General features: G+C 48.3%; 1 protein-coding gene across 1 annotated transcript; it reads left to right on the forward strand.

The window, feature by feature from the left end:
• The first annotated feature begins 2,070 nt into the window (after positions 1-2,070).
• PDP2 (pyruvate dehydrogenase phosphatase catalytic subunit 2) lies at positions 2,071-10,852 on the forward strand. Its single transcript, XM_012742670.2, has 2 exons — positions 2,071-2,215; positions 5,353-10,852. The coding sequence occupies exon 2, from the start codon at positions 5,407-5,409 to the stop codon at positions 6,997-6,999; it is 1,593 nt and encodes a 530-aa protein (XP_012598124.1). The 5' UTR covers positions 2,071-2,215; positions 5,353-5,406; the 3' UTR covers positions 7,000-10,852.
• The last annotated feature ends 5,812 nt before the right edge of the window (positions 10,853-16,664 follow it).

Here is a 16,664-nt window from a genome sequence, read left to right on the forward strand (position 1 = left end):
TTGAAACTCTTGATTTAGAACATCCAGAAAGGGTTAAGGGCGAGTGGCAGTATAAATATACCAGGGCAAGTGTGACAGGAACAGTTTTATTGCAGGCCTGTCTTTGGATCCGGGTATGCTGGCCAGGCTCCCCAGGTGAGCCATGTGCCTTTCTTCTGGAAGACACCATTCTCAGGGATTCAAGTGGCTTTTTCTGGTCATTGTTCTATTTTTCTCTGCCTCCAGTGAAGGGCTCTCTTTGACTTACCACAGTTAGAGGAGTTCTATTAAAATAATTTATAAGGAAGCAGGTGGTAACTGGAACCCCACAATGTTAGGACCAAAAGGGACTGAGGGACTGTCTTGGGGTCCCGTTTCTCTGCCTTTTTCAACCTACCAACTGCCACTATGCTGTGTTAATTGTCAGTGGCAGGCCAATGTCATTGTTAGTTCATGGCCCAATGGTTGGTGAGAAGCCAATGAGGACGTTAGAGCAGGAATTTGAGTTTTGGAAGCATTGTTCTGGCTGCTCTGTAGTGGAAGAGTGTTTGGACCAGTCAAAGGTGGAGGAGGGGAGACCAGGTGAGAGGCTTGGAGTTGGGTGGAGAGACATTTAGGAAGTAGGATTGATTTTTGTTGTTGTTGTTTTGTTTGAAACAGAGTCTTACTCTATTGCCTGGGCTGGAGTGCCATGGCTGTCAGCCTAGCTCACAGCAACCTCAAACTCCTAGGTTCAAGGGATCCTACTGCCTCAGCCTCCTGAGTAGCTGGGACTACAGGCAAGGGCCACCATGCCCGGCTAATCTTTTATATTTTTAGTTGTCCATACAATTTCTTTCTATTTTTAGTAGAGACGGGGGTCTCACTCTTGTTCAGGCTGGTTTCGAACTCCTGACCTTGAGTGATCCTCCGGTCTCAGCCTCCCAGAGAGCTAGAATTACAGGCGTGAGCCACCGTGCCTGGCCAGCTAATTTCTTTCTACTTTTTTTTTTTTTAGTAGAGACGGGATCTTGCTCTTGCTCAGGCTGGTCTCCAATTCCTAAACTCAAAGGATCCTCACGCCTCAGGCCTCCCAGAGTGCTAGGGTTACAGGCGTGAGCCACCGAGCCCACCTAGGATTGATTTTTTTTTTTTTTAACCTGTCACTGACTTAAACTCAAGATTGACAGGATTAGGCCAGGCGCAGTGGCTCACTCACCCCTGTAATCCTAGCACTCTGGGAGGCTGAGGCGGGAGGATCTTTTGAGCTCAGGAGTCCCCAGCCTGAGCAAGAGCGAGATCCCGCCTCTACTAAAAATATAAAGAAATTACCTGGACAATTAACATATATATAGAAAAAATTAGCTGGGCACGGTGGCACATGCCTGTAGTCCCAGCTACTCGGGAGGCTGAGGCAGTAGGATTGCTTGAGCCCAGGAGTTTGAGGTTGCTGTGAGCTAGGCTGACGCCTTGGGACTCTAGCCCTGGTAACAGAGTGAGACTCTGTCTCAAAAAAAAAAAAAAGGTGACAGGATTAGATAACTGTAACTGAAAAGAGAGGGAGGGTGAGGCAGAGGGAAGCGCCTAGATGACAGTGTCTGGCTTGGGTCTCTGGACAGATGGTGGGGCCATTACTGTGTAATGAGAGAAAAGAAAAAGTAGCCTTGCAGGAAGGTGAGTTGCTTGAGGCGCCCGTGGAGCCTCCAGGGGGAGGTGTGCAGGTAGGTGGCGGTGTGCAGGTGGGTGGCGGTGTGCAGGTAGGTGGCGGAACATAAGGGTGTGGCGCTTAGGAGAGGCTTCTGGAGTGGTCATCACTGAAATGGCGAGGAAGCCGTAGGGCATTATTAACAACGGCAAGGAACTCGAGAGCCCGCTCGATTCGGGGGCGCGCAGAGTGTGGCAGCCGGGAAGTTAGGGCGCTCTGGCACGTGACTGCCTGGCCGGGTAGCGCCGCGCTCGAATACCGCCAGAACCCGGGCGGGGGGAAGGGGCGGCATTGGGCCCTCCGGGTCCCACCTCTCTGCTGTCTCTCGCCGTCTTCAGCCATTGGACAGTGCCTCTGTCCGTCAAGGGCCCGCCTCCGTTTTCGAGCCAATCGGAGCTGGCGGGAGGGCGCTTCCTTCTGGAGCAGGGTCCTGACTAGGGGCCACTTGGGTGAGGTGAGGCCGGGGTGCCTGCAGCTGTGGCGCTGTGCGCAGGCGCGGGACTGACGGGACCTACCGGGCAGCTGCGGCGGCGGAGCGAGCGAGGGTCGGAGGTATGGAAGGGGACGAGCAGGGAATGTAGATGCTTCCTCCCCGACCTACCCTAGCCCGCGCCTGGCCCTCCCCGGCCTGCAGCACCGGCTCAGGTGATGGGGCGGAGAGCGGAGCGGAGGTGAGGTGAGGTGAGGTGAGGGGGCGGGCTCGCGGCCCGGAGGGACAGCGTGCGATGTCCAAGACCACGATCGCCCCACTCGTGCGCACGCGCCACGGGGTCCGCGGACTCGCGGAGGACGCTTGGCAGCGGACCCGGACCCCCGCGCTAGCTGCTCCGGCCCTTCGAGTACCTCTGCGAGCTCCGCATCCCGCCTGTTTTACCCGCTGGGAAGCCGCGGCTCAGAGACTCCAAGTCGCCTGGGAGCGCCCGGCTGGGACGCGGCCGCGCCGGAGTTGGAGGGAGATCGGACTTGGTAGACTCCGGAGCCCGCACCCTTGTGTCTGAGGCTGTGGTCAGAGACTTGGACTTGAGACCTGTTTGTTTCTCTAGGGACGCGAAATTGTTTGTGTCCTGGCTGCCTTCTCTGCAGGGCGCGGAGGGTCAGGCGCCCTCGGCGCTCCCTGACCGAACCCAAGTTCAGCGGGGTGGGCTGGCGGGGTTGCGGGTGAGGGGATCATCCTCAGTGCTGGGAGCTCTCCAGACCGACCCCAGCAGACAAACTTGGGGGATGGCAGGATTCGTAAACGAAATCCGAAAGCGCGTGGGAAACGCTCCTCTTCCCCCCGGGTCACCTGAGAAAAGCTAATTATAATGGAGCTGGTTTTATTTTCTTTCTTTCTTTCTTTTTTTGGGTGCACAGAAAAATTTCTACCAGAGGTTAGTGAAGGGAGGGACTAGGAAACTTGTTCCTTTCACACTCTTGTAGAGGCAGATTTGAAGCTTTTGGAAATCAGTTTGGCAGAGTCTATACCCTTTGACCTGCTGATTCCTGGTTTGGGAAATAAGTAAAATAAAACCTAAGTAGGGAACAGGTTACTGTTTAAGGCAGTGCAGTTAGAGAATAGTTAAGTAAATTGTGATTGTTTATGATGAAACATATCCATCAAATGTAATATTTTAAAATGCTCTTTTTTTTGAGACAGAGTCTCACTCTGTTGCCCCAGCTAGAGTGAATGCTGTGGCCTCAACCTAGCTCACAGCAACCTCAAACTCCTGAGCTCAGAGTAGCTGAGACTACAGGCATGTGCCACCATGTCTGGCTATTTTTTTTTACATACATATATATATATATTTTTTTTTAGTTGTCCAGCTAATTTCTTCGTTTTGTAGAGACTGGGTCTCACTCTTACTCAGGCTGGTCTCGAACTCTGAGTGCAAACGATCCACCCACTTTTTCAGCCTCCCAGAGGGCTAGGATTTATAGGCGTGAGCCACGGTGCTTGGCTGAGATTGAAAATCTTGACTTAGAACATCCGGAAAGAGTTAAGGGTGAGTGGCAGCATAAATATACCAGGGCGAGTCTAACAGGAACAGTTTTATTGCAGGCCTGTCCTTGGGTCCAGGTAGGCTGGCCAGGCTCCTCAGGTAAGCCATGTGTCTTCCTTCTGGAAGACACCATTCTCAGGGATTCAAGGGGCTTTTTCTGGTCATAGTCACATTTTTCTCTGCCTCCAGTGAAGGGCTCCGTTTGACTTACCACAGTTAGAGGAGTTCTATTAAAATAATTTATAAGGAAGCAGGTGGTAACTGGAACCCCACAATGTTAGGACCAAAAGAGACTGAGGGACTATCTTGGGGTCCCGTTTCTCTGCCTTTTTCAACCTACCAACTGCCAACTATGCTGTGTTAATTGTCAGTGGCAGGCCAATGTCATTATCAGTTCACGGCCCAATGGTTGGTGAGAAGCCAATGAGGACGTTAGAGCAGGAATTTGAGTTTTGGAAGCATTGTTCTGGCTGCTCTGTAGAGAAAGAGTGGTTAGGACCAAGTTGAAGGTGGAGGAGGGGAGACCAGGTGAGAGGCTTGGAGTTGGGTGGAGGTAGGATTAGGATTTAGGAAGTAGGATTGATTTTTTTAAAAAACCTGTCACTCGGGCGGATTGCTCAAGGTCAGGAGTTCGAAACCAGCCTGAGCAAGAGCGAGACCCCGTCTCTACTATAAATAGAAAGAAATTAATTGGCCAACTAATATATATAGAAAAAATTAGCCGGGCATGGTGGCGCATGCCTGTAGTCCCAGCTACTGGGGAGGCTGAGGCAGGAGGATCGCTTGAGCCCAGGAGTTTGAGGTTGCTGTGAGCTAGGCTGACGCCACGGCACTCACTCTAGCCTGGGCAACAAGTGAGACTCTGTCTCAAAAAAAAAAAAAAAAAAAAAACCTGTCACTGATTTAAGCTCAAGATTGACAGGATTAGGCCAGGCACGGTGGCTCATGCCTGTAATCCTGGCACTCTAGGAGGCCGAGGCGGGTGGATCACTTGAGGCCAGGAGTTTGAAACCAACCTGAGCAAGAGGAGTGTGATCCCCTCTCTGCTAAAAGTAGAAAAATTAGCCAGGCTTTGTGGTACACGCCTGCAGTCCCAGCTACTCAGGAGGCTGAGGCAGGAGGATCACTTAAGCTCAGGAGTTTGAGGTTGCTGTGAGCTAGGTTGACACCACAGCACTCTAGCTGGGGCAACAGAGTGAGACTATTGTCTCAAAAAAAAAAAATTTTTTTTGAGACAGGGTCTTACTGTGTTGCCCAGGCTGATCTAAACTCCTGGGCTGAAGAGATTCTCCCACCCCAACCTCATGAGTAGCTGGGATTACAGGCATGGAACACTGTTGCCCAAAGCAGTTATTTAAATGAACACATAGTCTGCTGGGGACATTGTGAACCTGGGAGCTATCAAGAGCTGTGCTCAGTCAAGAGGAAAGAGTTTAGGAAGAAGAGGAAAAAGAAGCCTCTAGGTCAGCTGGGAGGAATGAGTGAAGCCCACCGTGGCTCTGTTGCAGCAGAGAGTATATAAAACTCTGTTTTCCAAATTTTCTGGAATGTATTTATGTGTTAGTGGGGAGTAGGAAGACTTACATAGTATTTTGAGTTTAGTCAACTCTTATAGTTTACCGTAAGTCATTTTTGTTCAGGATATTAGATTTTCAGAAGTCAGTGTTTTTAAGCAGTTAAATTTGAAACTTTCTTAAACTTTAATTTCAGGTTTAAAAAGACCCTTTTTTCCTGAAGGAACACATTTGCTGCTATAGTTTCAGAATGTCAAGTACTGTGGCCTCCTGGATCTTAAATTCTGTAAGGAACAGCGTTGCCACATTTCAAGGGGGCAGACGTTTATACTCTAGGTGTGTCTCCAATAGGAATAAATCAAAATGGAAGCTCCCTTCTCAGGTGCTACCCACCCTAAAAAACAGTTCCCCATGTGGTAGCTTTACTCTTCAAAAGGCATACAGACACACATCCACAGAGGAAGATGATTTCCAGTTGCAACTCAGCCCCGAGCAGGTTAATGAAGTGCTTCGAGCTGGTGAGTCAGCACACAAGATTCTTGACCTTGACAATGGAGTCCCAAATTCAGTGTTGCGGTATGAGAGCAACCAGCTGGCTGCCAATTCCCCAGTGGAGGACCGGCGAGGTGTAGCCTCCTGCCTACAGACCAGCGGACTGCTGTTTGGCATCTTTGATGGACATGGTGGTCATGCATGTGCGCAAGCAGTGAGCGAGAGGCTCTTCTACTACGTGGCAGTGTCCCTGATGTCTCACCAGACTCTAGAGCAGATGGAGGGAGCGATGGAAAGCATGAAGCCCCTGCTGCCCATGCTGCAATGGCTCAAGCACCCAGGGGACAGCATTTACAAGGATGTCACATCAGTACATCTTGACCACCTCCGTGTCTACTGGCAGGAACTGCTTGACCTACACATGGAAATGGGACTAAGCATTGAGGAAGCATTAATGTACTCCTTCCAGAGACTGGATTCTGACATCTCGCTGGAAATTCAGGCCCCCCTGGAAGATGAGGTGACAAGAAACCTGTCACTCCAGGTTGCCTTCTCTGGAGCAACAGCCTGTATGGCCCATGTTGACGGAGTTCACTTGCATGTGGCAAATGCTGGTGACTGCCGGGCCATCCTTGGTGTCCAGGAGGACAATGGCATGTGGTCTTGTCTGCCCCTCACCCGTGACCACAATGCCTGGAACGAAGCTGAGCTTTCCCGGCTAAAGAGGGAGCACCCCGAATCAGAGGACAGGACAATCATCATGGACAACAGGCTGCTGGGTGTCCTCATGCCCTGCAGGGCCTTCGGGGATGTCCAGCTGAAGTGGAGTAAAGAGCTGCAGCGCAATGTCCTGGAGAGGGGCTTCGATACTGAGGCCCTCAACATTTATCAATTCACACCCCCACACTACTATACTCCCCCGTACCTGACTGCTGAGCCTGAGGTCACGTACCACAGGCTGAGGCCCAAGGATAAGTTCCTTGTGCTGGCCTCAGATGGCCTGTGGGACATGCTGAGCAATGAGGACGTGGTGAGGCTGGTGGTGGGGCATCTGGCCGAGCTGGATCGGCACAAGCCAGACCTGGCCCAGAGACCCACCAACCTGGGGCTCATGCAGAGCCTGCTGCTGCAGAGGAAAGCCAGCAGGCTCCTCGAAGCTGACCAAAATGCAGCCACACGTCTGATCAGACATGCCATCGGGAGCAACGAGTATGGGGAGATGGAGCCGGAGCGGTTGACAGCGATGCTGACATTGCCGGAGGACTTGGCAAGAATGTACAGGGATGATATCACTGTCACCGTGGTGTATTTTAACTCAGAATCAATTGATGCATATTACAAGGGAGGATAAGAGTCTCCCATCCATCCTATTGCCAAGGTTAACATAAATGCTCTTCTGAAATATTTTCACTTTTAAACTAGCTATCCAAACCTTTCTGTTCAAAGGGCAGGCAGATGTAGCTTGCTAAACAATTAACTAACATGAGGGGCTGGGGAACAGCCTAGGTTTAAAGACAATAGCAATGATTTTTTTCTCCTGGTATGTTTTGATCAACTCTTAACACATACAGAGGGCAGAGCATAAAGACTATAGAGTTGGCTTGGGCTTGTGTAGCCCAAGTCCTTTTACAAAGATACTGTTAAACATGCCAGCCTGAGCCTTCAAAGGGTAAATTTAATCATGACTCTAAGAATAAAGAACTTCAGAATCTACTGAGTTCTTGCTGCAAAAAATCTGCAAATTTAATAATAATTTCCCTGAATTCACAATCATGGACTTCTAGACTATGAAGAGAATTTTTGTTTTTCCTTTAAATTGCTAAAGCCTTGGTTTACAAAGCATACTACAGCACACTTTTCTATGCAATAGCCTTTTTGTGATTATACTTGGAAAAACATTTTGTAATAGTACATTCTAGTTCTCTTCTAGTTTATCGTAAAAACTGAATCCTTAAACTTGCAAACAGGCCTACTGTAAGCATGCTTGGAATGACTCGTTTTGGTTTTCAGTTAAGAAGGATCTATGCCTCTGGACTAGCTGAATTTATTAATGCTTGTGCCACTTTGGTCTCCACTGAGTCCCAGTCCTGAAACTTTGATCCATTGCAGGAGGTAACTAATCTAAGCCTTAACTCCTGGTCATTGCTGTATTAGTAAAATTTCCTCCTGGGCTTAGTTTCGGGGGGCTTATTCCTAGCATTTAACCTCTCTGCTGATACCTCTCAAACATTCTTTTGTTAATTCCACCTACCACAATCCTTCTATCTCTGTTATGCTAAACCCCTCACCCAGTTTCTGCAGCCAAACATCTTAAAAGAATGTTCCCTCTTCAAATGTTTGCAGGAAAGGAGAAAACGCAATCACACGTGGTAGTTTAAGTGGTTTTTTTTTTGTTTTTTTGGGTTTTTTTTGAGAGACAGAGTCTCACTTTGTTGCCCAGGCTAGAGTGAGTGCCATGGCATCAGCCTAGCTCACAGCAACCTCAAACTCCTGGGCTCAAGCAATCCTGCTGCCTCAGCCTCCCAAGTAGCTGGGACTACGGGCATGTGCCACCATGCCCGGCTAATTTTTTTCTATATATATTAGTTGCCCAATTAATTTCTTTCTATTTATAGTAGAGACGGGGTCTCACTCTTGCTCAGGCTGGTTTCGAACTCCTGACCTTGAGCAATCCTCCCGCCTCGGCCTCCCAGAGTGCTAGGATTACAGGCATGAGCCACCACGCCCGGCCTAGTTTAAGTGTTTAGGCAGGACTGGCTTACTTGCTGGTTTGTGGATTTAAGATTCAGTTTCAGTCTGGAGAGGTGAAAACACGAATGGCTTAAGAACAGTCACAAGGGTTTAAGGAGAATAGTCACTCACAGAGACTCTCATAATCTTATACTGAGAGGGAAAAGGGAAACTTATCAGATGGGACTCTTGCCCCTAGACTGGGCTAAATTGCCATTGCTACTCCTCAGGAATTAAGACCATATTTAGTATAGGAGTTAGGGCAAAAATAAAAATGTAACTCTCAATGGTTTCTGTGGGCTGCAGAATCTTTGTATTTACTTGAAAATTAAACCATGTGGATCCTTTTGGAGGATGAATCTCTTCTCGTGAGTTCTTAAGGCAGTCAAACAACAGGAAATGTGTCCCTAAATGGAAACAAATATAATCCCACAAAAGGGATAGTTTTATTTTCCTGTACCACATGAGGCAGAAAACTACATTTGTTGATTCCTCTTTTCATCTTACCCCCTTAAAATAAAGTGTGAATCACTCCCATCCTGCTAGCATGTTTGTTGATATATTAATAACTGAGGACTCTACTTATCTGGCATTTTCTTTGTCCTTTATTCTTGATGCCAGCTAAACCCTGAAGTACCTCTGGAGCTTTTACCAGCATATAAAGTGTCTGAATCCTACTTTGGAGCCTGCCATGGGTCATAAATTTATCTGATTCAATAACTTGTGAGACAGCTGAGTGAACGCAGACTTCTCTCACCTGTGTTTCCAAGCGTATGTTTTTCCTCTGCCTAATAAATTTTCCTGCTTTCTAGTTGGTATATTGAGAGAGAAGAAAGGCTGATTTATTGTCTGCCTTTTTTCCACCATAAACCATCAGTTCTTCCATGAATGCCCCAGGCTGCATTCTGGAAACCCCAGATCTTCTGATTAAACCCCAGCATATCTGTCTCCCTGACCACTGTTTTGCTGTCATTGGCCTTCCTAAAGCACATGGGCTACTGTTTCAGGACACTGGGATTTGAGAGGAGGTTAAAAGTACCTGTCAGGTCTTCCAAAGCATTTATTTATTTTATACAGAGATTTCAATATTGAGACTGAAACTTTTGTTTTGAGACAGTCTCACTGTGTTGCCTGGACTAGAGTGCTGTGGTGTCAGCCTAGCTCATAGCAACATCAAACTCCTGGGCTCAAGTGATCCTCCTGCCTCAGCCTCCCAAGTACCTGGAACTACAGGCACATGCCACCATGCTTCGCTATTTTTTCCTATTTTTAGTTGCCCAGCTAATTTTTTTTCTTCTATTTTTTGATAGAGACGGGGGTCTCACTCTTGCTCAGGCTGGTCTTGAACTCCTGACCTCAAGAGGTCCTCTTGCCTTGGCCTCTCAGAGTGCTAGGATTATAGGGTGAGCCACCAGGCCCAGCTAAGACTGAAACTTTTTAAATGAACTAAAAAGTAAGATTGAACATTTAATATTTTAGATGTAACTTTTGAAGAAAGTATGCATTGGTGCTTCAAATTGCATATTTATCATCTTAGGTAAGGAACTTTGATAATATTGGCATAATCTCGTGTTTTTTAATATAAATGCAGCTCTGTTGATTCTGGGGCTTGGTCAAAATGGATAGATAAGATGGTATTCTAAATTCAAATTAATATGATAGATCAGGATACTTAGATTTACCTTTCTGAGATGTTATTAGTAACAATAAAGCTAATTTATTTTAATGAAAATGTAAAGTTTATGGTATGTTAATATATAAATATATTTTTCCCAGAAGTAGATTTGGCCTAAAAAGTATCTAGTATTTAGCACACTGGGTAAAGTTTAGTTTAGATACAATCGAGTTGGCATCTTTTTTATTTTATTTTTTTGGCACCTTTTAAACATAGGTGAAATATAAACAGCTTGAACGTGAGCTAATTACAGAAGAGCATAATTACATATAACAACAAAAACTGTCCAGAATGAGTCTCGCTTGACTCTTGTCCATCAGCCCCTAGTGACCTGTCTTCGTTTGACAGCTTTTTGGGAAGCTTTAACTTCCCAGGTTACAGTAGAATATCCTGAAACTGAGCCGTCCAACTTTAATCTGAAAGTGGTTCCTTTGTTTCTGAAATGTGACACTTTCCTGCGGCAGAAAAAGCCCTGGTGTAGCCTTGGAGCTGGGGATAAAGGATGGTGGCATGGCGTGTAACAATGCATCACCTCGTGGAAAGCGTGTTTGGACTGCCCTAGAACCATCCGAGCTAACTGAGGCTCTGTCCCTTACTCCTCAGGCACCTAACGCTTTAACTTGCCTCCTGGAAAATATTTGTTACCAAGCATTTACTTGTAATAATTAACCATGTTCTTTAATAATTACTGACATTTGTGTTTTAAGCTGTATACCAATGCTCATATTTGACACTGATTTTCTAACCATTAGAGATATTTAAGTAAAACTTGTAAATAAAAGAGACAAAATGAAATTAGGTTCATTTCAGTTTGAATACTTATTTTTTTAGTCCTTGGTGTAAGGCTGGTGGCAGGCCCCCTCCCCTCCCTAGATCAAAAAGAAAAGGCTCACGAGACCAGACCCGCCAAGGACAAACTGCCAGGCCCCGCTGAGAACCATACCCAGATGTCCACCTGGATAAGAAAGCTTTGGCTCCTGGATTCCGCAAATACCGCCAGCCCCTCCTATTTCTCAATGACCACCAAAGGTCACCTGAGCTCTTCTGCCAAAAGTCCCTAGCACACCCCAAACACTATAAAGGCTCGCACCCCCTCCAAACAGACATGACTTATTGGGGCCCCTCTCTCTTGGGGCCCGCAAACCTTACCCGGGAGCGCTCAATAAAGCCATGTTGTTTGGCCCCACTCTCTGTTTCTTTCACTGCTGGAAAACTTTACACTTAAGATCCTAGATTAGGCCAAATTTTATTTCATCACTTTTTATTTGGCCATGGAAGATTTTAGGCTGTTCACAAGTCCACCCAAAAGAGAAGTTATGTGGCTCTGCAAATTTTTGGTGGTTGCTGCCCACACAGGAAGTCCTCATTTAGTGTTAACCATGTGTGTGGGGACCTGAAAAGAAAAAGGAAGTGAAGGCGTTTGTTGTGAGGGTCTCCACAGGCTCAATGCCAAGGCCTGCTGGGATTTCATATTATTTAACTGAATTTGTAAAACCAACTTGTCAAGCCAGCTTCTGTGTCAATATTAAAGGCAAAGCCAGCTTTGGGATAAAGGTCTAGGCAGCTACCTAGATGGAATTGAGACCCCCTCCATGCCGCCCCCACTAACTTGAGCTGTATCTCATTGCACCAGGAGTGACACAGCTCAGTTATAAGGACTGTTCCACTGGGTACTTCTTAAAATGCAAATACAAATATTAAGTCATTGACACTGTAGTGTGGGCTGGGGTGGTTAAGCTGGGCTTGAGCAGACTTTGAGGAGGGAAAGGTAAAAAGAGGGGTGTTTGGGGTCTGATAAAAATAACAGAAACTGTTACTCCCCTTCTTAACATGATGAAACTGAGGCTCGGAGGTTGAAAAACACCAGTGACACAGTGATAGGGCTAAGATTTGAACCAAGTCCAATACATTGTCCCAATACTGGGCTTTCAGAAGCAGATGATAATGCATGAAAAATCTCTTTTTTGCAGAATTTTGGCCCAGGATGGGTGGGGCTGGGAAGAGAGGTTGGTAGGATTGAAAGGAAGGTAGAAGCCTTTTTGTTGTTGTCATTGCTGAGACTAAAATAATTTTGTTAACGTTTTTGATATTTCTTTGGCTGTTATGAGTCAAGCTACATATACTTACACATTCCGATGTCCCATCATTTTGGAACATAATAAAAATAGAGCGAACCTACAGAGAATTAAATTTTAAAAATTGAGCTGTTTGGGATTTTTAACCCGAGAAGGGAAAATTGAATGTATAGATTTAATTTTTACCTTTCTTATCTCTAGAGTTTTTGTTTCCATTTTACCTGATGCTACTAAATGCCCCTTAAAGGGTTCGCCTACCTGGTGACCTTCTGAATTGTAGGTGGCCAGCCAGTGCTCCAAACAGCTTCCTCCGTGATGGGTGAACCTTTACTGACTCCTGTGGGTTAGAGAGTCCTTGAGCCATTGGTCCCTGACTTACCTGTTTACCAGCAAGCATGCCTTGGTTTAGAAAATCGCTTGGCTGGGGGGGCAACAAGGGGGGGGGGGAGCGGGAAGATCAAGGTTGCAGTTCTTTCACTGGCAAAGGAATTAGTAGGCTGGGGCGTGTTACTCACCATACTCCCTGGAAAAGTGGTCTTGTGGAGGGGCTCTCCAAAGCCGCCTCTATCTCAGATCTCAACTCTTCCTGCCTTTGCAGGATTCTGGACAGCCCTCATGTGCCCAACTTCACTCTCCCTGCAGCAGATGGACAGAAGGAATGTCTGTCCCCAGCTGCTGCTCTGTTCACCCTGCACAAGCCTTGCATGCCCTGGGGCGAGGCATGTGGAGCTGTCCAGGGATGGCCCCATCCAGGTCGGGGCTAAGAGGCCCATGACACTGGCCACAATGGGGACCATGAGGGGCCAGTCCGGGGAAGGGAGTAAGTGGAGTGAAGCACAGGAATGGTCCAGTCCAGTGGGCCTGGGGGCCAGGCGCCAGGGGCACTATAGAGGGAGTGGCAGGAAAGACAAGGGGGGAAAGGGGCTAGCCAAATGTAGCTGGGTGGTGTGCACTAAAATAAAATCTTAAGGCTTCCCCCACCCCTTGCCCACCAACTGACTGAATGGACCTCCTCTCAGCCAAGGGGATACCCTACAACTGAGTTGTGGCCATGAGAAGGGAGGTCCGGCATGTGCCCCCCTCTCTTCTGGTAGATAGCCTAGTAACTCATTAATGGGCCTAAGGCTATATAACAGGAAAAACCTGCAGATCCTCAATTTACACAACAAATACATGGCCCTGCAGCTTGTCTCTGATTAACAGACTTCTTTCTCTGCACCTAAAACATTCCAAGCCTTTAGACCAAGCTTCATTTCTTTAACCAATTACAAGTCAGAGTCTTTTTTTTTTTTTTTTTTTTGAGACAGTCTCATTTTGTTGCCCAGGCTAGAGTGCTGTGGTGTCAGCCTAGCTCACAACAACCTCAAACTCCTGGGCTCAAGCCATCCTTCTGCCTCAGCCTCTCAAGTAGCTAGGACTACAGGCATGCGCCACCATGCCCAGCTAATTTTTTTTCTATATATGTTAGTTGGCCAATTAACTTCTTTCTAATTATAGTAGAGACGGGGTCTCGCTCTTGCACAGGCCAGTTTTGAACTCCTGACCTCGAGCAATCCACCCGCCTCGGCCTCCCAGAGTGCTAGGATTACAGGCGTGAGCCACTGCACCCGGCCAAGTCAGAGTCTTTAAACCCACCTATTACCTGTAAGCCACCCCACCTTTGAGAAGTCCCACCTTTTCGGACCAAACCAGTGTATGCCTTCCCTGTATTGATTTATGACTTTACCTGTAATTCCTGTCTCCCTGAAATGTATAAAACCAAACCGTAACCCAGTGTCAATGGAAACACAGCCAAACTCTGTAAAATAATTTTATTATTATTTTTTTTTCAAAGGAAAACCCAAAGTCTCTGATGTAAAATAATTTTAAAGAGATTTATTCTGAGCCAAATTTGAGGACCATGACCCAGAGCCACTCCCAAGAAGCCTTGAGCAAGTGGACTCGCTGTGGCTGGGTTACAGTTTGGTTTTATATGTTTCAGGGAGACAGGTAAAGTCATAAATCAATATGCGGGAGGCATACATTGGTTTGGCCAGAAAAGGTGGGCCATCTCGAAGTGGGGGCTTACAGGTTATAGGTGAGTTTAAAGATTCTTTGGCTTGTAATTGGTTAAAGAAATGAAGCTTTGTCTAAAGGCTTTTGGAATGTTTCAACATAAGGAACTGTTTATCAGAGATAAGCCCCCAGACATAGATTTGTTGTGTAAATTAAGGACCTGCAAGTTTGTCTTGCATACCCTTAGGCCTGTTAATGGGTTACAAAGGATGTCCCTAAGAAGGGTGGGGGACATGATAAGGCATATCTGACCTCCTTCCTCCTGGCAGGCAATTTAGTTTTAGGATATTCCTTTGGCAACAAGGAGGTTCATTTAGTCAGCTGGTGAGAGGGTGAGCCTTAAAATTTTATTTTAGTTCACACCAGCCACAGCAAGCCCACTTGCTCAAGGCTTCTTGGGTGTGGCTCTGGGCCATGGTCCTCAAATTTGGCTCAGAATAAACCTTTTAAAATTATTTTACAGAGTTTGGCTTCTTTTGCATTGACAGCGGGCAGGGAGGAGCCCCGCAGATGTCCTCCACGAAGGGGAAAGTGAGCAAGGTCCTGCAGGGTCTCAGGAAGGGCTGTGGGCGTGTCTTGCTCTTTACTAGCGTGGTGGTGGGGGTAGGGGGCAGAGCAGGAAGTCCTGCCTCAATCCCCTCCTTGCCCTGTGGTGTTGTCACCAGGGCTGTTGGGACTTTGTCCTTGTTTGGCTCTTCCCACCCCATCCCTGCAGCCTCAGGCCTGGCCCCCTGTCCTGCCTGGGGGTTCACAGGCTGTTTGTGGGCTGAGTGAGGAAGGACAGAAGGACAGAGGGAAAGACAGTGAGGAGGAATGAGCTAAAGAGTAGGCGGTCAGAGAACCCGGGGAAAAACAGTGTGGTGGAGAAAAGCAAGGAGAGTTGGCTAAGATCATCTGGTGCCAGAGAGGCCGAGGGTGTGGGTGGGTGGAAATGGACAATTAGCTTAAAAGGGAACACTACAGAAAAGGTGAGGGCCATTCTGTGTTCTCTTTTGGGGCTCAGGCCACAGGATGGGCCTGTGTCTCCAGGTGGAAGTGAGGACGTCCCATCCAAGGGTTGGAGAGTTGGCTGAGCTCGAATCTCTTCCTCTGAAACAGAGCAGTGCAGGGGACGGGACAGTGCAGGGGTGGGGACAGGGAATGTTGTCAACAAACCAGCGTGCTCCCGGGCTTGTGGGAGGGCAGAGTGTCCATGGTTCACTTGGAGTCTCAGTGCCTTTGCTGGCCCTGCCCTCAGCTTTGGCCTCTTCCGAGCTCTGCCTGGTTGTTGGGTTGGTCACTAAATCCTGAGGGGCCAGGGAGTTCTGCAGGGCGGGGCAGTGGGAGGCGGAGGCTGCCTCTAGATGTCGCCATCTGGCCATGCTGGCATCGCAGCTGCCTGAGTGGGAGGAAAGCATTCCTGAGACAAGGCCTGAGGCCCAAGCCCGGTGTCCCAGGGACGCAGCCTGGAACACCCTCGGGGAGCCTCCCAGGACTCTGGACGTCTTTAGAGCTGGGAATGAGTGTGGGGTGGGGAAAGGACCTGTCCTGTGGTCACCCAGCCCTGCCTGTGGGGAAGGAGCTGCCAGTGCCCCAGGCTGAGCCAAAGCCAGGTGGTGGTGGGACAGCGGCTGTCACCCTGACCAGTCTCCCCTGGCACGGCTGTTCCCCTCTCCTCCCTACCCTGCTGCCTGCAGCCAGTCCCCCGCTCACCCTCCTAAGGGCCATTCGCTCCTGCCCACCCCTGTCTCAGCTCCAAGAATGGTCCAAACCACCTTTATCTTCCCCCATCCGAAATGACAGCTGCCCCTCCCGGCAGTTCCACTCACGACACAGCAGTCACTCTGACCATGTCAGTCCTCGGCTCAGGACCCTTCCATGGCTCCCCGTCCCCTGAGGATGAATACTCAGACTCCCTCCCCAGGCTGGCCTTCCCGACCTGCTCCCCAGCTGTGTGGGCTCTACAGTCACACAGAGCTCCATGTCCCTAGAACGTTCCAGGCCTTTGGCCTTGCTGTTCCCTCATCTGGAAAAACCTACCGCCTCACCCTCCGTCCCTCTCCACCCAGCTCACTTCTGCTACTCGTTGTGACTGTCCTGAAGTGTCGCCTGCCCTGGGAAGTTCCTCACTTTCTAGGCTGTGGAGGTCTAGGGGCCTCCATCACATCTCAGAGAGTTTGTCTGTCTGTCTGCCCTCTTGGCAGCACCAGGGACCCCTCTGACTCTCCTCAGTCCCCAGGGATCAGCCCCGTGCCTGCGTCAAATAGTCACTTGCACGTGCATTTAAAATGTTAGCAGGGAAAGAGTGAGAAAAGGGAAAGAGGTCTCCATCTCCCCCAACAAGCTGCAGTCACCTCTTCCAAGAGCTGGGCCAGTGCCCCCCACTCCAGTTATCCCTGGCATGGAGCCTGGGACCCTCTACTTTTTGCTCCTTGTGGTTTTAAGGATGATCATGAATTTCTTGACACTCCTCCCATCAAGCAGTGGGGTTTAATTCCCCTC

This window comes from Microcebus murinus, chromosome 20 (assembly GCF_040939455.1).
Source record: "Microcebus murinus isolate Inina chromosome 20, M.murinus_Inina_mat1.0, whole genome shotgun sequence".
In the NCBI taxonomy this organism is placed as follows: domain Eukaryota; kingdom Metazoa; phylum Chordata; class Mammalia; order Primates; family Cheirogaleidae; genus Microcebus; species Microcebus murinus.